This window comes from Dendrobium catenatum, unplaced genomic scaffold, assembly GCF_001605985.2.
Source record: "Dendrobium catenatum unplaced genomic scaffold, ASM160598v2 fragScaff_scaffold_1693, whole genome shotgun sequence".
Taxonomy (NCBI): Eukaryota; Viridiplantae; Streptophyta; class Magnoliopsida; order Asparagales; family Orchidaceae; genus Dendrobium; species Dendrobium catenatum.
The window spans coordinates 278,872-295,878 of record NW_021320155.1 but is presented as its reverse complement, the minus strand read 5'-3'; the positions used below and the strand labels follow the sequence as shown (position 1 = coordinate 295,878).

The following is a 17,007-nucleotide window of genomic DNA, read 5'->3' as shown; positions in this document are numbered from 1 at the left end:
CTGTACGGGTACTACTGAAGGCCCCATACACGCTCTTGTAGCGTGGTGGGATGAAAATTACTACGGCCGCGGTGTCAAAGGACACCTACCATACACGCTCTAGTAGCGTGGTGGGAAGGCCCAGCTCCCCTATTTTCCCCCAAACGGGGGATATGCCGGGGTGCTGCCAAAATTTTCACTGAAGTATATAAAGCTTGAACAATTTGAAGACCCCGCTTGAGCAACAATACAAAAGACCTGCACTTGGACAGAAGTGCACAGAACTTGAACTAAATGAGCAGAGGACCTGTACGAAGAGCAGATGAATTGTGGAATTGCACTTGAACAAAAATCTAAATGATTAATCAAGGCTTAAATCCAAATGAAATGAAATCAAACTCAAATCAATACGAACATGCATTTGAACTTGCAAGGACTTCAGAAGATACTGAACAAAGACTTGAACTTGTACTCTGAATTCAAAACTAGAACAAGATGTGAACAACAAGAACTTATGCATTTGAACTTGAACTATACGACACCAAGTGAAATCCAGATTTGCAAGCATTTGATTCAAATCCGGATGAATTCAGTAGGATAATAGGAGACCTGAATGAATGTGGGAGACTCATACTGAGTTTGAACTCAAGTCTAAATGAAACTCAACTCGAATTCGGGCTATACGACATCAAGTGGGGACTTGTAAACTTGATGAATTCAAGTCTGAATGAAACTGAATTTGGATCCAAACACATGCAAAGATCAAAATTTGGACCACACACGGGAAACTTAAACTACAACACCATGGTGTAACGAACTTCTACAACAGTCCCTACGAAGTCAAATGCGCCATGCCTGTTGATTGAGATGGCGATACAGGAGACCAATGATAGAGGATCCGCCTCCCTACAAGCAAATACATCAAAACACCCACCTGAGATTGGTGACAGGTGGGCATGATGTGGGAACAGTGGGTTTTCTACGAACATCTCTAGGAGGTCGTAGCAAATACAACGGATCCCTACAGACAAACACGAGCCGCTTGTGGATAACAACAGTGGGTACATCGTAAGCACAACGAACCACTGTGGGCACAAGTATGGGTATCACCTATGACAGTGGTGATCAAGATCTACAAGTACATCAAGTACAAGGGCAACTCGATATACGAAAAAGAACACCTCCTGGCAGAAGAAAAGAAGTGTTTTGAATAAATCAGAACTAAACTTCTTGGTGTTCCAAAGCCTCTTCTTGATCCTATACTCAGGAAGAAAACAGCTCCGGTATCTACAAATACCAGAAATGACAAGTCCTCTACACCAAAGATCCTGAAAGAAGTTCTTTCCAAACCAGCAGTCATTGACTCCAAAGTTCAGAAAAATCCCTCCCCGGTGATTGAGAAAGGGGGGTTAATGTCAAGATGAGGAAATACCTTATAACATCCAAATAACAACGCCGCCGGATCTGCAACACTGATACAAGCAGACAGAAGGCGTCTACAATCTACAACGTAACGCCCCCGGACCCGCAATACCCATGCAAGCGGGCAGAAGGCGTTTACAAAATATTTCAAAATACCCCCACACGTGCACCATAAATTGTATACACATAGATACACTAAAGGGGTAAATATAGTCAATACCCGCATGGGCCCCGGCGAGCGTGTTATTAGTACACACGTGACGTCTAAGGATGTTGCGCGGGTCGATAAGTGAATTCTAGTTCGAACCTGATCCTTCTATACGGATCAATAGAAGTCGATAGGGTTTGAACTTTCAAACAAACACATGGTTGTGAGAACCGATGTATTTGTTTTAATACATTCATATTAGGCCTTCAAAGCCTAAAATCAAAAGAATTCACTCCCAAAGGCATAAAGCCTACGAAACCCGATCCTCTTAAGTAGATAAATAGGAGTAGACAGGGTTCAAACTCTCAGATAAATATACGGTCACGAATGTGATCGAGTAACAGTTTGGTCGAGTTGACAGGGTTCAATCAATAAAAAGGAAATGACCCCAAACACCCCGATGATGGCCATGTTGAATGCTTATCTCAACCGGAGGGGTTCACACATATTTTAAATGCCACCCAAATACTCCAAAAATCCAAAATCAATCCCAAAATCCCAAATATTTAAAATTGAAATTATCCATCCATACTTAAAGCAAAATCTATCAACCATCCGCAACAGTTTGCCGAGGTGGACAAATCTAAAAATTACTTCAGCTCACAAAGAGCCAAATGCCTAGTCGAAAATATCACTAGGATCCATTCTCAAACAATCTCCTGTCAATAAGGACGTGGTACGTGTCCTCTAACCGGCGGTTTTGCCGCCAAATGGCACCGCAGGATAAACAGTTATGACCCGGGGCCCTCTGTACCGAGTGGTTTTGCCGCCAAATGGCACCACGAAATACCGGTTATGGCCATAGCCAATACATTCCTTATTGGCATCAAATCCTTGAGATATGAATCAATAGGATATGATCGATAGGGCACAAAGCCCTCTGTTAGCTAAGGTGGATTCAAATTTGTTTCCTTAGACAAACATTCATCCCAGGTCTACAAGGTCCCCTTAGACGAAGCAACCCATGGCTACCGACAAGGATCCTTCTGTCAGGTTGGGTCGACTACCTCCTCTGACTAAGTAGACTAGGGACAACGATGGCCCGGGACGACGGAACCATGGGATCTTGATCGAGTCCATCATCCATTCCCCCACCATCCGCTTTAAGTGCAAGATGGTGAAAATTTCTATTTTAAATATAAAATCTCCCAAATTTCCAAATTCAAACCTTTCAAATTCCTACACTCATGCTGCTACTATATGCCAGATAACACGTATATTCTACGTATCTGATTGATGACTAGCCTTAATCGAAAGTTCTCTCTTGTGATCGGGAGGGGTAATTAACTATAGGGGCTTGCGCCTATAGGAAACCAGAACTCAGATCATAAAGTCCTCACAAATGAGGGCGAAATCTCTGGGTAGTGTCTTATCTACAAACCCATCTGCCTTCCAAAATTTACCCCAAAACTTAGTTCGTTAAAACTCCCTCGCCGAATAAAAAGAAAAAAAGAAGCGCGACGGGGAGGCCGGGGCCGAATTTTCGGAGCCCACACATATATGATTAAAGACAAAGAAGAAATGAAAAAACCAAAGCAAAAGATACAGGAGTGAAGAAATAAAACCCTCAGGCATGCAAGTTAGTATGCGAATGACAAAGCCGGTTAGGAAGATGGGAAGTTTCAGTTAAGGGCGTAATTCTTATTGGGTTGATTTGTTTTGCGGAATATATACAGTATTATCGGTATGATTCAAACTAGCAACAGTATTGATAATATAAACATAAAACAAGATAGAATAACATTAAGATACATTTAAATCCCGCAGGAATTAATGTAATAAACGATCATAAGTAGTTTGTATAAGGAATATGTTCAAGCCAAAACTGCTTCACACAAAACCTTATTTCTGTTCACATAGTCAGGGGTCAAACATTATGTTAGTATACGAACCTGTTCATCCGGCTCATTTGAACATGCTTCTGTTTAATAGACGAACAAAACAATTGGAGGGTGCGGGCAAGCCGATCGAGCAGAACTGATCAGAGATGCATCCCAAGTAGACTGCACACGAGCACCGATGGGGTTGGAAGGGCCGGTTCTTGATTCCGAGCGAAGAATTGTGTATGGGATTGAAAACAAGCGACTCATCGTGAGAGATATGTTCATTTCACTCGCTCCAGCAGAAGGAAACGGATTGAAAACAGTGAACGAGAGGAAGAAGAAGAAAGGAGGTTTGGTTGACAATTTTTTTCATTTTGGTATAATTTCTTCCGAGATATTTTATATAAACAATGGGAAATGTTTTCTCTAAAGGTAAAGGAAGAAAAACCAAAGGAAATAAATGAAGAATTTAGGGATTTTTTAGAGTTTCTTATGTTTCTAAAACGGCGAAGGAAATAGTAAGTGTTTAATTATCGATTTTGTTGCTCAACTTGATAGACTATTTATATTGACATTTCTCTAATTAACGAAATAAAAAGTGACGGTCAAATAGGAAGAAGAAATCTGATGGGAAGTGTCTCGATTCAAAGAGAAAGAGAAGAAGGCTTGTTAAGGTAATCATATTGACAAATAATTCAAAGTTGATAGTTAAATAAATGATTATTGACACTTTTGAAATTGATTAAAGACATCAAATCAAATTAATGTTATCATAATATTTACTTTATAAAACTAGTTAGCAATGATTAATGCAATTTTAAAAAATTGGAACAGTGGAGGATTTGATAAACATAGTGCATGAAGGTGAAGCGTCGAAGCCAATAAAGGATCTCAAAGGGGATTTGAGGTAAGATTATATTTAGGAAATATTTATGTGAATTAATGAAATATAATAGTTTATAAAATTGGGTGTGTAACTTTAGGTTGTATTAATGAAGGCTATCTCAAGAATCAATTATTTGAAATAGATTGAAGTACATAAACAAATAAAGTGGGTAATTTCAATTGTGTTATATCAATTCCCAATTTCTTTTATGTTATTTAATTTCATTTTATTTATTGCAACTATTGTATATTATAGTATTATGTTGATTGAATGAATATTATGTTGGTGAAATGATTATCGTATAATGAAGACTATATGAATAGAAATGGAAATGTGAATTATTCGCTATATGAATAAAATGACTAGACGGATTATTATAAAATGTAAAGAAAATAAATTATTGAATGACAATTTAATTGAAATGAAAGAATTAAAAGATGAAAAAGATGCATGCATGCAAATTACAAAAGTTCACCCCTGCATGATACTGGCTTGTGAAGTAAAGTGCTCGAGCATGTTAAATGAAAATGGAAAAAAGAATTGAAAATGATTAAGCATTTATTAGTTCATTTAGACGGTGCTCCTATATTGATAGAAATGAAAATGAAATAAATGTTAAATAAAAATGGTCAAATGAAACGGAATAAGAAGTAATTTATGTGAAAGATAAGTTCTTAAATTTATAGTATATGAAAGATGATGCATATGCTAATTGTATAAGAAAGGAAAAGGAATATGCATGTTTGAATATATATGATTAAATGTTGTATATGAAATGGTGATTACCTACTGAGTTTATTTTGTAAACTCAAACTATTAAACTAAAATTTTTCAGGTAAATCATCATAGAAGTAAAAAAGACTGAAAGAAAGAAATATATCTATAGAAGATGGCGCTCAAATGAAAGCAGGTAATATATAGTTTATGCAAATGAAGAAGATGTGAAAATTGTATCAGTATTTTGATAAAAATTTATGTTAGTGGCTCTTCAGTTTATTTGGAATGTAGATGATAACCTGTGCTTGAAATTAAAATAATTGTATAAATGTCCGACTGTTCGTTCCCGCCTCATTAGTTCGAGTATCCAGGCCGGGTCATGACAGTTTCATTGATGACTTTTGTACTTGATGGTGAGGTTGAAGATGGTGGAGGGGTTAGCACCAAGATAAATTTGGAGTACCTACCATTCAAATCAAATGGAATGAGTTTACTCAGGTGTTCAGATATTGGCTTGTGCCTCTTTCTGCAAAGAGGCAGATGCAAGATAAATTTATAATATTGATACAGGGAGATAGATCAGGCATGCAGCATGAGGTTGAACTCATTATCTTATCCAAATTTGCTCCTTAGTACATACTATAAAAGAAAAATGCCACCGATTCTTATCTAGATTGAAAGATGCAATTAGGCAGCCTTTTGTTCCTCTGGAGATTGAAGATTATTCTGTATTTGTGGAGAGAGCTAGATGGGAAGAAATGGAAATGCAAAATACCCAAAGAGGATGTGAATTTCAGAAGAGGAAGATTGATGTTATGGGAACTTCTAAGGATTCTTACAATAAATCTACTTATAATTTAATTGGAAGAAGGCAAAGCCAGTAGTAGTGGTAATCAAATGAGTATAAACAATTGTAGCAAGTGTGAAAAGCAACACAACGGAGAATGTCTATATGGGACATACACTTGCTTTGGTGTCATCAACTAGGTCATCAAGAACTATACTACTCTGGGGAAAAGACCATCATGAGAATAAAAAATAATTGTTGAACTTTCTCAAATAAATGTTAGCAGGTCAAGGATGATAGAATAAGCTGCTTTCAATCTAGGGCCAAGTCAAAGTAGACTAAATACTCAACCTAAAATATATGCACTCTCTCAGTAAGATGACAAGGACTCATCTGAAGTGATTACATGTATGTTTTTACTTAATTCATAAGAATTTTTGTTAAATTGCATGATTAATCAAGTTATATGAAAATTGTTAAAGAAATAATATATGTATATGTTAATTCCTATAAAAAATTTATAGATATGATTACAATTCAAGAAAGACCTGTACAAATTATCTTTGATACAGGAGCATCAAATTCCTTCATTTCAGAGGAATTTATAAAAATAGTTGGGTTGTATGTTTATAAGGCACCCACAATTTTACAAGTATTAAACTCCAATGGATCCACAATGAACTTTAATAATATATGTCAAATGGGTTTCAAAATAAATGAAAGGGAATTTGAAGCAACCTTAAATGTGTTACCATTGCAAGAATTTGATATAATCTTGAGAATGGATTGGTTATCAAATCATTTTGTGATCATAGATTGCAATAAAAAATTATAAAATTTAAATTTTTGGGTGAAAAAAAAAGAATATAAATTTTATAGAGATAGAGGAATTATTTCAATGGTAATAACATATATGAAAGCTTGCAAAAAATTGCTTAATGACTGCTCCAATATTAACAATTCCATCAGACACAGAGGGATTTTAAATTTTCTGTGATGCTTCATTGAAGGTTCTTTGATGTGTATTGATACAAAATGATAAGGTACTAGCATATACTTCAAGGCAATTAAAAGTCCAAGAAAAAAATTATCTCACCATGATTTGAAATTAGAAGTTGTGATTTCTGCACTCAAAATCTAGAGGCATTATTTATATGGAGTCAAGTGTGAGGTTTTCATAGATCATAAAAGACTTAAGAACAAATCAAATCAGAAAGAGCTCAATCTAAGATAGAGATGATGGTTGCAACTCATTAAAAATTATGATTTGAATATACAATATCATCCTGAAAAAACAAATATAGTTGCAAAAGCATTAAGCATAAAAAATTTTGCATGTGCAAATTAGTTGATTATCCAGCAGGAGCAGGTAATTACATATATGGAAAGACTAGAAATTCTAGTGATTAATCATAAAGATACTGAAGTTATATTATTAAATTATCTGGTGATTCAATCTACACTGAATGATAGAATAAGAAATTCATTATCTCAAGATGTAAATTTTAATAAATCATAAAAAAGTGCAAATACGACAATGGGAAGATTTTGTATTGAATGATGAAGGATTATTGAAATATAAAGGCAGAGTTTGTATTTCAAATGCTGACAATTTAAGGGAAGAAACATTCTAAGAAGCTCATCTCTCTAGTTATGAAATTTATTCAGTCAGTATAAAGATATATCAAGAACTAAGATGATTATTTTGATGGCCAAGATTAAAAAAGAATGTTGCAGAATTTGTAGCAAAATGCATTCTTTGTCAAATGATTAAAGATGAAAATCAAAACGTAGGTGATCAATTGCAACCTTTATCGAAACCCGAGTGAAAATGGAAAGAATTTGTAATGAATTTTATAATTGGATTCTCAGGTCAAACCAGGATACTATATGGCTTGTTATAAATCGATTAACAAAATATGTACATTTCTTATCAATTAAACAGACATATTCAGTAGAAAAAAATAGCAAAAATATATGTAGATGAAATTATGATGTTACATGGAATTCCAAAATCAATAGTCATTAATAGAGATGCCTGATTGACTTTCAATACTAAATTCAGGAAAAAGATTCAGGAATCTTTGGGTACTAGATTGACTTTCAGTATTACATTTCATCCTCAAACAGATGGGCAATCAGAAAGAACAATTCAGACTTCAGAGGATTTACTATGGTTATGTGTTGGATTTTGGTTGAAATTGGAAAATTCATATACATCTAATTGAATTTGGATATAATAATAATTTTCAGTCTAGCATTGGAATGGCACCATACAAAGCTCTTTATGAAAGAAAGTGCAAAACACATTTGTGTTGGGCAGAAACAGGTGAAAGAAAAATAATTAGTACTAAACTAGTGAATGATGCTACTAACAAAACCAGATTGATCAGAAACAAACTAAAGGCATTATAGGATAGTCAATGAAAATATTATGATGCAAAACATAAGCCAGTTAAGTTTGAAGTGGGAGAATTTGTTTTCATTAAAGTCAGTCCAATGAAGGGTGTACAACGATTTGGAAAGACAGAAAAATTTAGCCCACGATTCATTGGTCATTTAGAAATTATTTAGATGATTGAAAATATGGCCTACAGATTGGACCTGCCAGTACATATATAAGGGATACACAATGTGTTTCACATAACTTCGGAAGTATATATATCAGATGAGTCAAAGAGAATTAAGTCAAAATCTATCAACTTGCAACCTGAGTTAAAATATGTTGAAGAATCTAAAAAAATACTGAAATATGATGTGAAACAACTAAGAAATCGGGAATACCTTTTGTGAAGATTTTATGAAAATATAGAACAAAAAGAGATCTCACATGGGAGGAAAAAGCATAAATGAAAGCTCAATATCCTCATATATTCAACTAAAGTATGTTTACTTATACTTGATTTTAAATTTCGATGGCAAAATTTTTATCACAGATTGTAAGACCTGGTTCATCTGGATCATTTAAACCGGCTTCTATTTAATAGACGAACAAAATAGACAGAGGGTGCAGGCAAGCAGAGCAGTATTGAGCAGAGAGGCGACTCAGGTATATCGCATGAGAGCACAGACGGGGTTGGAACTGTGGGTTTTCAGTTTCGAGCAAAGAATTGTATACATGATTGAAAACAAGCAACTCCTTGTGAGAGATATGTTCATTTCACAAGCTCAAGTGGAAGGAAATGGATTGAAAATAGTGAACGAGAGGAAGGTATCATTTTTTTTTTCATTTCTGTATAATTTCTTCCGTGAAGAAGATGAATTTGGGGATTTTTTTAGAGTTTCTTCTATTTCTCAAATGGTGAAAGAAATAATAAGTGCTTAAATTATCGATTTTATTGTTCAACTTAAATAGATAGAATATTTATATTGACATTTCTCTGATTAACGAAATAAAAGGTGATTGTCAAATAGGATGAAGAAATATGATGGGAAGGTCTCGATTCAAAGAGAAAGAGAAGAAGGCTTATTGAGGTAATCATATTGACAAATAATTCATGGTTGATAGTTATATAGATGATTATTGACACTTTTAAAGTTGTTATTAAAGACATCAAATTAAATTAATGTTATCATAATATTTACTTTATAAAATTAGTTAACAATGATTAATACAATTTAAAATGATTTGGAACAGTTTAGGATTTTATTAACCTAATGTATGAATGTGAAATGCCGAAGCCAATAAAGGATCTTAAAAGGGATTTGAGGTAAGATTATGTTTAGGAAATATTTATGTGAATTAATGAAATATAATAGTTTATGTAATTGGGTGTGTAACTTTAGATTGTATTAAAGAAGGCTATCTCAGGAATCAACAATTAGAAAGAGATTTAAGTACAAAAGTAAATAAAGTGGGTAATTTCAATTGTGTTAAATCAATTCTCAATTCCTTTTATGTTATTTATTTTTATTTTATTTTTTACAACTATTGAATATTATAGTATTATGATGATAAAATGAATATTATGTTGATGAAATGATTATTGTATAATGAAAACTATATGAATAGAAATGGAAATGTGTATTATTCGCTATACGAATAAAATGAATAGACAGATTACTATAAAATGCAAAGAAAATAAAATATTTAATGATTATTTAATAGAAATGAAAGAATTAAAAGATGAAAAAGTGTATGTATGCAAATTACAGGAGTTCACCCTCGTATGGCATTGGTTGGGGAAATAATGTACCCGTACACGTTAAATGAAAAAAGAAAAAGAAATAAAAATAGTTGTACATTTAATGATAGATTTAGACGGTGCTTCTATACTAATGAAAATGAAATAAATGTTAAATGGAAATTAACAAATGAAACTGAATAAGAAGTAATCTATGTGAAAGATAAGTTATAAAATTTATAGTATATGAAAGAAGATATATATGCTAACTGTATAAGAAAGGAAAAGGAACATACATGTTTTAATATATATGATTAACTGTTGTATCTGAAATGGTAACAACTGAGTTTGCTTTGTAAACTCAAACTGTTAAACTAAAATAGTTTAGGTAAATCATCAGAGAAGTAAAAATGATTGAAAGAGATGAATACGTCTATAAAAGATGGTGCTCAAATGAAAGCATGTAATATATAGTTTATGCAAATGAAGAAGATGCGAAAATTGTATTAGTATTTTGATACAAATTTATGTTAGTGGCTCTTTAGTTTATTTGGAATGTAGATGATAAAATGTGTTTGAAATTAAAAGAAATGTTGTAAATGTCTAACTATTCATTCTCACCTCATTAGTTCGAGTACTCGAGCCGGATCGTGACAGTTAGACATCAGCATATAGTATTTCATAAATGACAAATGGGTCCACATATATAATAAAGCACTAGTCCAGTCTTTCTTTTAGTTTGTTTAAAGTAGACTAGTTCTAAATTGTAAATGCTTCAACTTTAGGAAGTTGACGAATCCAAATGATTCTGCCATGAACTTCATCAAGATTTTCATTGAAACCTACAAGAAAGTCATAGGTTCTAGTTTTCCCACAATTTTGATATTTATCCACTCTATCTATGCTAATTGTTCAGTTTAAAGATTTTCAATTCTCACAAATCTTTGTCAGTGCGATGATATATTCAGTACCACTCATTTTTCCTTTGTTGAGGTTATGAACATGGTCTCATAATTCACACAGTTGAGCAAAATTTTAAAGGCCAGAAAACACCATGTTGACTTTCTCCCATATTGCTTGTGCTGTGTTGCAGGCCAAGTATAAAGATCCAATATACTTTTAATAGAATTGATTAATCAGAACATTACCAAGGCATTATTGGTATCTTATGATGGAAAGAAAGGGTTAACTATTTCGAGTTGTTGGATGGCATCATTTAGATATCTTGTTTTTTCTCTTCCCCGAGTCACCATTTGGACTAAGCGAGACCATTCAAAGAAGTTCTTTCCATTATTTTGTAAGAAGTAATTTCAAGGGGTGAGTGCTCTATGAAGACTCCCAAAATCACGTTGTGGCTTGGTAAGTGGAGGGAGGACATATGTTACGCCCTTCTTTGCTAGACCCAACTAGGGCCCTTTTATAACTATTGACTATAGCTTAGAGAGAACCTATCTCTAATACCATGTAAGAAAAGAAAGCTGAAGAGAAATAGGGTAAAAGAATTGGTGAATATTCCATTGTGATTATTTGACTAGAACATGGCACAATTTATAGGGTTTTATAATGGGTAAAAAACATGAATAAATAAAATATATTCTAGCAACAAGGAAAAGAAATACTATGTAAGCAATAGAACATAAAAAATTACAAAAAAAGGAAGATAGAACCTCTTGGAAAGAAATACAAAATTTCTTACTAAATCTATCCTTAACCTGCAAGCCATAAGACAACAAGCTATAGATAATGAGGTTGTCAAGTCAACAATCCAAGATAAAAAACTACTTTCAAAGAAGGCCCCATTAATGTCATAGCCTTTCATGCAAAGATAGGTTTTTCTCCATGTGCGGGAATACACCTCAGCCTTCGATTGCCACAGCCTACGAGCCATGTAAGGCCATTCACCATGTGCAAGGAAATCCATGTGCTCAGTTACCACCATAGGACATTCGAGAGATATTTTAGCGATGATTTATTCAAAAATATCAAATACTGATTAGTCATAGCTAAATTTGTCCCAAGTCGAATAGATCTGATAAAAATCTCATGTTTATTCTAATTGAAAGCATCACGCCAAGCATTAATTTCTACATAGCTTATGTATTTTCTTGTCATTATTTAATTCATTTTATTTGTTATTTTTGTTTTGATGGCATACCAGTGAAGCAAAATCCCTACTAACTCCATAATGGAGGCAATCGTCAAAAGCAATAGCATAAAAGCTCCCACCAAGGAGTTCCAAATTCAAATTCTATTGTTTACACAATTGAAGATTGTTTACACTATTGAAGATCAAATGATCAAACCCCATGCGACGAGCATTGTATTGTGACATCCGGTGGGTATTTTTTATTATCACTTTCAAGAGGCTTTGGTAAATATAAATTACAATTGGAGTCCGACTCCAAAACAACAAATCTAGGGATTCCCTACCATACGATCTCATCAAGAATGAGTCCCAAAGATAGCTCAGACTACAATTGAATCATATAGAAACCATTATTAAAAAAAAAAAAATAGAAACCATTATTACTTAATAAGGTGAATTTAATCAACCACCAAATTATGTTACATGGATACAACGAGTTGCAACTACTAGCCCCTCGTGGGTGTTTACCAATACTTATACTCTCAGAATGAGCCTTATCAATATGGCGGAGTTAACTCACATCTGTGAAGACCAAAATCTGGTTTAATTACAATAATCAGAATCATGAATGATTAACTTTTATTCATATAAGTCCTTTTAGTCTTTTCTCGTTGTAGGATTTTATTATATTGGTCATAGTAGTTGATTTACTTTTACTTTTTGTATAATTGTATGTACATGAGGGGCTACTCCTTTATTGACAGATAATTTTGAATGAAAAAAAGAATAATGTTCGAGAAAGTTTAAGAATCCTCATAAAAGGCAATCATCCTTCATCACTCCCTCTGGTTAGAGTTCCATCTCTTTTCCTCCTAGTTGGTGTCCCCTCTTCCCTACATGTTTATGTTAATTTACATTACGATTATTAAACTTTTCCATTATATACTTTCGATCTGATTTCACTGCTAAATAATCCTTTGTCACATATTTTGTAAAACCTAGATAACTAAGTTTGATATCCAACCATCTTGCTAAATTAGCAGAAAGTACCAAACAAGTCCATGAGCAAAACCTAGGATACTATCATAATTTTATAACTTGCAATAAGGCATAAAGTGCAGGTTCGGTTCCAAATTGTTTCAATTTTATTCAGTTAGTTTGACTCCGATTCATGTGGAAACCAAAACAAAAAACAAACCAAAATGATTGGGCTTGGTCCGGTTTTTATCAGGTTCAAGTTATTATTGCGCACACCTGCACATACTGATCAAAATCATACACAAAGCCAGTTAACAACTTTGCAACTCAAAAAATTATATGATGCCTGAAAACAACACAAAGATACATTTAATATAAAGTATTTTAATAGCTTCTTGTGTAGAATTTTGTCAAGGAAATGAACAAAAACATGGTAAGTTGCATATATAGACGATACGAGAAATACTATAGAACAACATATGCAAAATTAGTTCATGTGTGCATCGAAAACCACTTTCTTAAACAAAAAAGGCTTGAGTGTTTGTCGACCATTCTAGATTTAGATTGCACACTAAAAAATATAGTCATGATAAAATGAATATGATTAAAATATGATGATTCATTTATTTATGCAAATATGTCTAGGTTTCTGGATGACAGTGTTGAATAATTTTGATAGAGTTGGATTTAATCAGATTTAGTTATTCTTGAACTATCGTCTACTAACATATTTAAAAAGAATTTTTAAAACTTATATTAAAATGCACAATCAATTATTTCCAACAATGCATAATCAGATTGAAGAAAATGGTAGTTGGCGATGCATTAGCAACTATCTAAGAGGTATACCAAATGATGATCAAGAAAATTAAGATATATTCCCTCGACAGCATAGATGAATTTCTCTCTAAATTGATTATAACTGCATAAGGAAATATACTCTTTTAATGATTGTCCTTTCTAAGCTTGCATGGACAACTTTGTAGCTTCGGACAAATTCAAAATCATAGAAAATACAATGAAAAAAGCTTATCGTAAAGATTAACTAATTCATAGCAGCACTGACTTGTATTATATCATCGTCTTTATAATCCTTTCCGCTCATTCTGTTATCCATGATTGCTGGCAATTTAATCAACATATAATGATCCGTGGAAGAAAGGTATGAATGAATCATCCAAATTTCACATGCAAAATAGAGTCGCATTTACCTGTTCAAAGAGCAGAAAATAATATCGCAAATATCAACTAAAGTCCCCAACAACCATAAATGTGATTTGCTACTGCTTGAAGGCAAATCTTTAAACTCTAACCCTAAGTAGTCTGTGGTCCTACATCAAATTAACTTCGAAGTATTAGGTTATATCAAAATATCACTAAGAAGTTAACCTAATTATCAAAGTAACTTAACAAACCATAAAAAAGATGTTTAAAAACTTCACAAAAATTATTAGCTGTATAGTTGAACAAGCAAAATCAAATTTATTATAACATTAATCTAGTTAAAACAATAATTGATAGTTTGGGAGTCAATTAAGTTCATGCGCATTAACCTAAAGTTTATTCCAAACTCAATGATGAATCAATTCATTTGAAGATTAATTCTAGTAAAAGAAAGAGAAAATATTGTGATAGATGATTCAGAGTCATTAACAATTATATTTATGAAAATAATATTCAAAAAGATTTAACATTGATGATGACATAATCAGGAAAGTTAAAATGAAAGTGTCTACCTATGATGATAAAATTGATCTCAAAGCAATTATTAATTGGTTGTTAAACATAGAAATTTTCTATGAGCGATAATGTGATTTGCAAAGATAAAATTAACTTATTACAACAACAAGATCAAGCCTTTGTCCCACTACATGGGGTTGGCTACATGAATCCTTTTTCTCCATTGTGTATGATTAAAAGTCAAATTCTCGTTTAAATCTAATAAAGAAAGATCATTTCTAATATTTTTTAACAAAGTCTTTTTAGGTCTACCTCTACCTTTCTTAACATAAGTCAAATTTAATACATCTACTTTCCTAATCGGGTCATCGGAAGGCCACCATTTTATGTGACCAAACCATCTAAGGAGACTCTCTAATCTTATCTTTCACTAGCGCTACTCCAACCTTTTCATGTATATGCACATTTCGTATCCTATCTCTAAGAGTAAAGCCACTCATCCGCCTAAGCATAGCAACAATTAACTTATTAAGCAAAAAAAATCTATTGGATGAGCCTAAAAAGATAAAGAGGAAGATTGAGGAGGAAATCTATTACAACTCCGGCTAAAATGAAAGAACTTTTAAGAGAAATATTTGACCTTGTCATATTATTTGCTGAATTTAGTTTACTAAAACAAGGAACAAAAATTAGTAGTAAATTTACTAAATACATGAACAAAATTGAAGAACTCTTGCTACATTCTAAGGTAATTGAAGATCCTAAAACAACACTCTACGTTTGGGTCTGTTTCAAAACCTAATGTCAATAGAGAGTGCATTCAGTTTTTCATACCAAATCAAGAAATAAAAAAATAAAAAATTTAAGAACACACCTTTGACTAATTTGTCAGCATCTCTTTGGCCCTCATCTTTTGCAAACAAAACAATTGGCGAAGGTATGGAATCCGGCCACCATTCAGGCAGCTTTTCCTGCCTATTTTTCTGCTTATTCATCAAGGTCGCCTTACCCTTCACTTCTTTTGCTCCAACTGTAGAAAGAGGATTCACCAAACCCTTAAAACCCGTCCGCTCAGGCTCGCGCATCCTATCCCTCCTCCCAACCACCACCTCTCTTCCACCCAGACTGCGGTCCCTTCGCGTTATCGCCCAACCAACAAATAACCACCGGTGGCGAAACGACCAGAGCCATAACAAAAACCTCGACGTAAGAATGGCGATAAAGCTCCAAAGAAATAAATTCCCAAAGAACTGAAGTGAGGACCTCCGACAGGAGAACACGATCCGACTGCCTCGATCTATCCTAAAGGATGTTTTCAAATCACTGCATGCCTCAGCACCAGAGGCAAAGAAGCGATCGATCTTGGCCTCGGATGAGCGGAAAAGCCGCTTGATTCTCGCCAATGTACCAGCGCAGATATCGTCTAAGTCGACGGAGAACTCAACGTTTCGGTCCTGATCGACGGGTTTCTGGCGAAGGCGTTGGTCCGGCGAGGGACGGCGGCCGCGGGGTCGGCGGAGGACGGAGGAGGAGATGTGGAGAGAGGAAGGTAAAGCGCACGCTTTAAAAGGAGATGAACGGGACAAAGAAGCTAACTTTCTCCGGCGGTGAATGCGTAAACGACAGAGTATCGCCGGCGGCGTGGCCCCGATGCAACCGGCGTTCATTTTGCCCTGTGTGCGCGCGAGGAACAATTATTACGTCCTTTGACCGAATGGTTTTATAGGTTCGGCCACCAATAAATTCAGTCCACGTAGCAGCCCGACGACCCGACCCAAACCCGCGCTTTTTTGTAGTTTTGCCTTTTTTTTTCGCTTAAATGGGAATTGCGCGCGCGCGAGGCGGCTCCCGGCCTAGTGGCTAAGAGTACATATGCTGAGTGAAAATCATATCGCCTAGCCAAATTCAACCGATCTCGCATAGAGTTCAAAAATAGTCGCCGAGAAAGAATGGTGAGATATCCTATCCATTTTCTTTGAATAATTTATTTTATGATGTGTATTTATGAAATTATAAGAAACAACAATAATATTAATGCAATTAGATGGGAGCTTAAGGTTTTATTTGGGACGGCTTTCTTTAAATTTTGTACTATAAAACTGCTTTAAGAAGCAGTAAGAAAGCCGTCCCAAATGAAACCTAAGTTTCATTTGAGATTGTTGCGTCCTGGAATATTCGTGGCGGTAGAGAAATATAAAATTTAATGTCTTCGCTTTGTACAAAGATCCAGCACACAAACAGATAAAATAGAGGGTGTAGCGTTCATAAGAGACATCAGAGTTTTCACATGGAATCCTCTGAAAATGGGGAAAAATCA

At 34.2% G+C, this 17,007-nt stretch overlaps 1 protein-coding gene across 1 annotated transcript in view; it reads right to left on the bottom strand.

Annotated features, from left to right (window-relative positions):
* LOC110094671 overlaps positions 1-16,636 on the bottom strand; it is a 29,813-nt gene extending 13,177 nt beyond the window's left edge. Inside the window, exons 1-4 of the mRNA XM_028701429.1 lie at positions 16,532-16,636; positions 16,270-16,378; positions 15,565-16,227; positions 14,077-14,132 (exon numbers count right to left, since the gene is read on the bottom strand). Coding sequence (XP_028557262.1) covers positions 14,077-14,132; positions 15,565-16,227; positions 16,270-16,357 — 807 coding nt within the window. The 5' untranslated portion in view covers positions 16,358-16,378; positions 16,532-16,636. The remainder of the gene's footprint in view (positions 1-14,076; positions 14,133-15,564; positions 16,228-16,269; positions 16,379-16,531) is intronic.
* Positions 16,637-17,007: the final 371 nt, after the last annotated feature.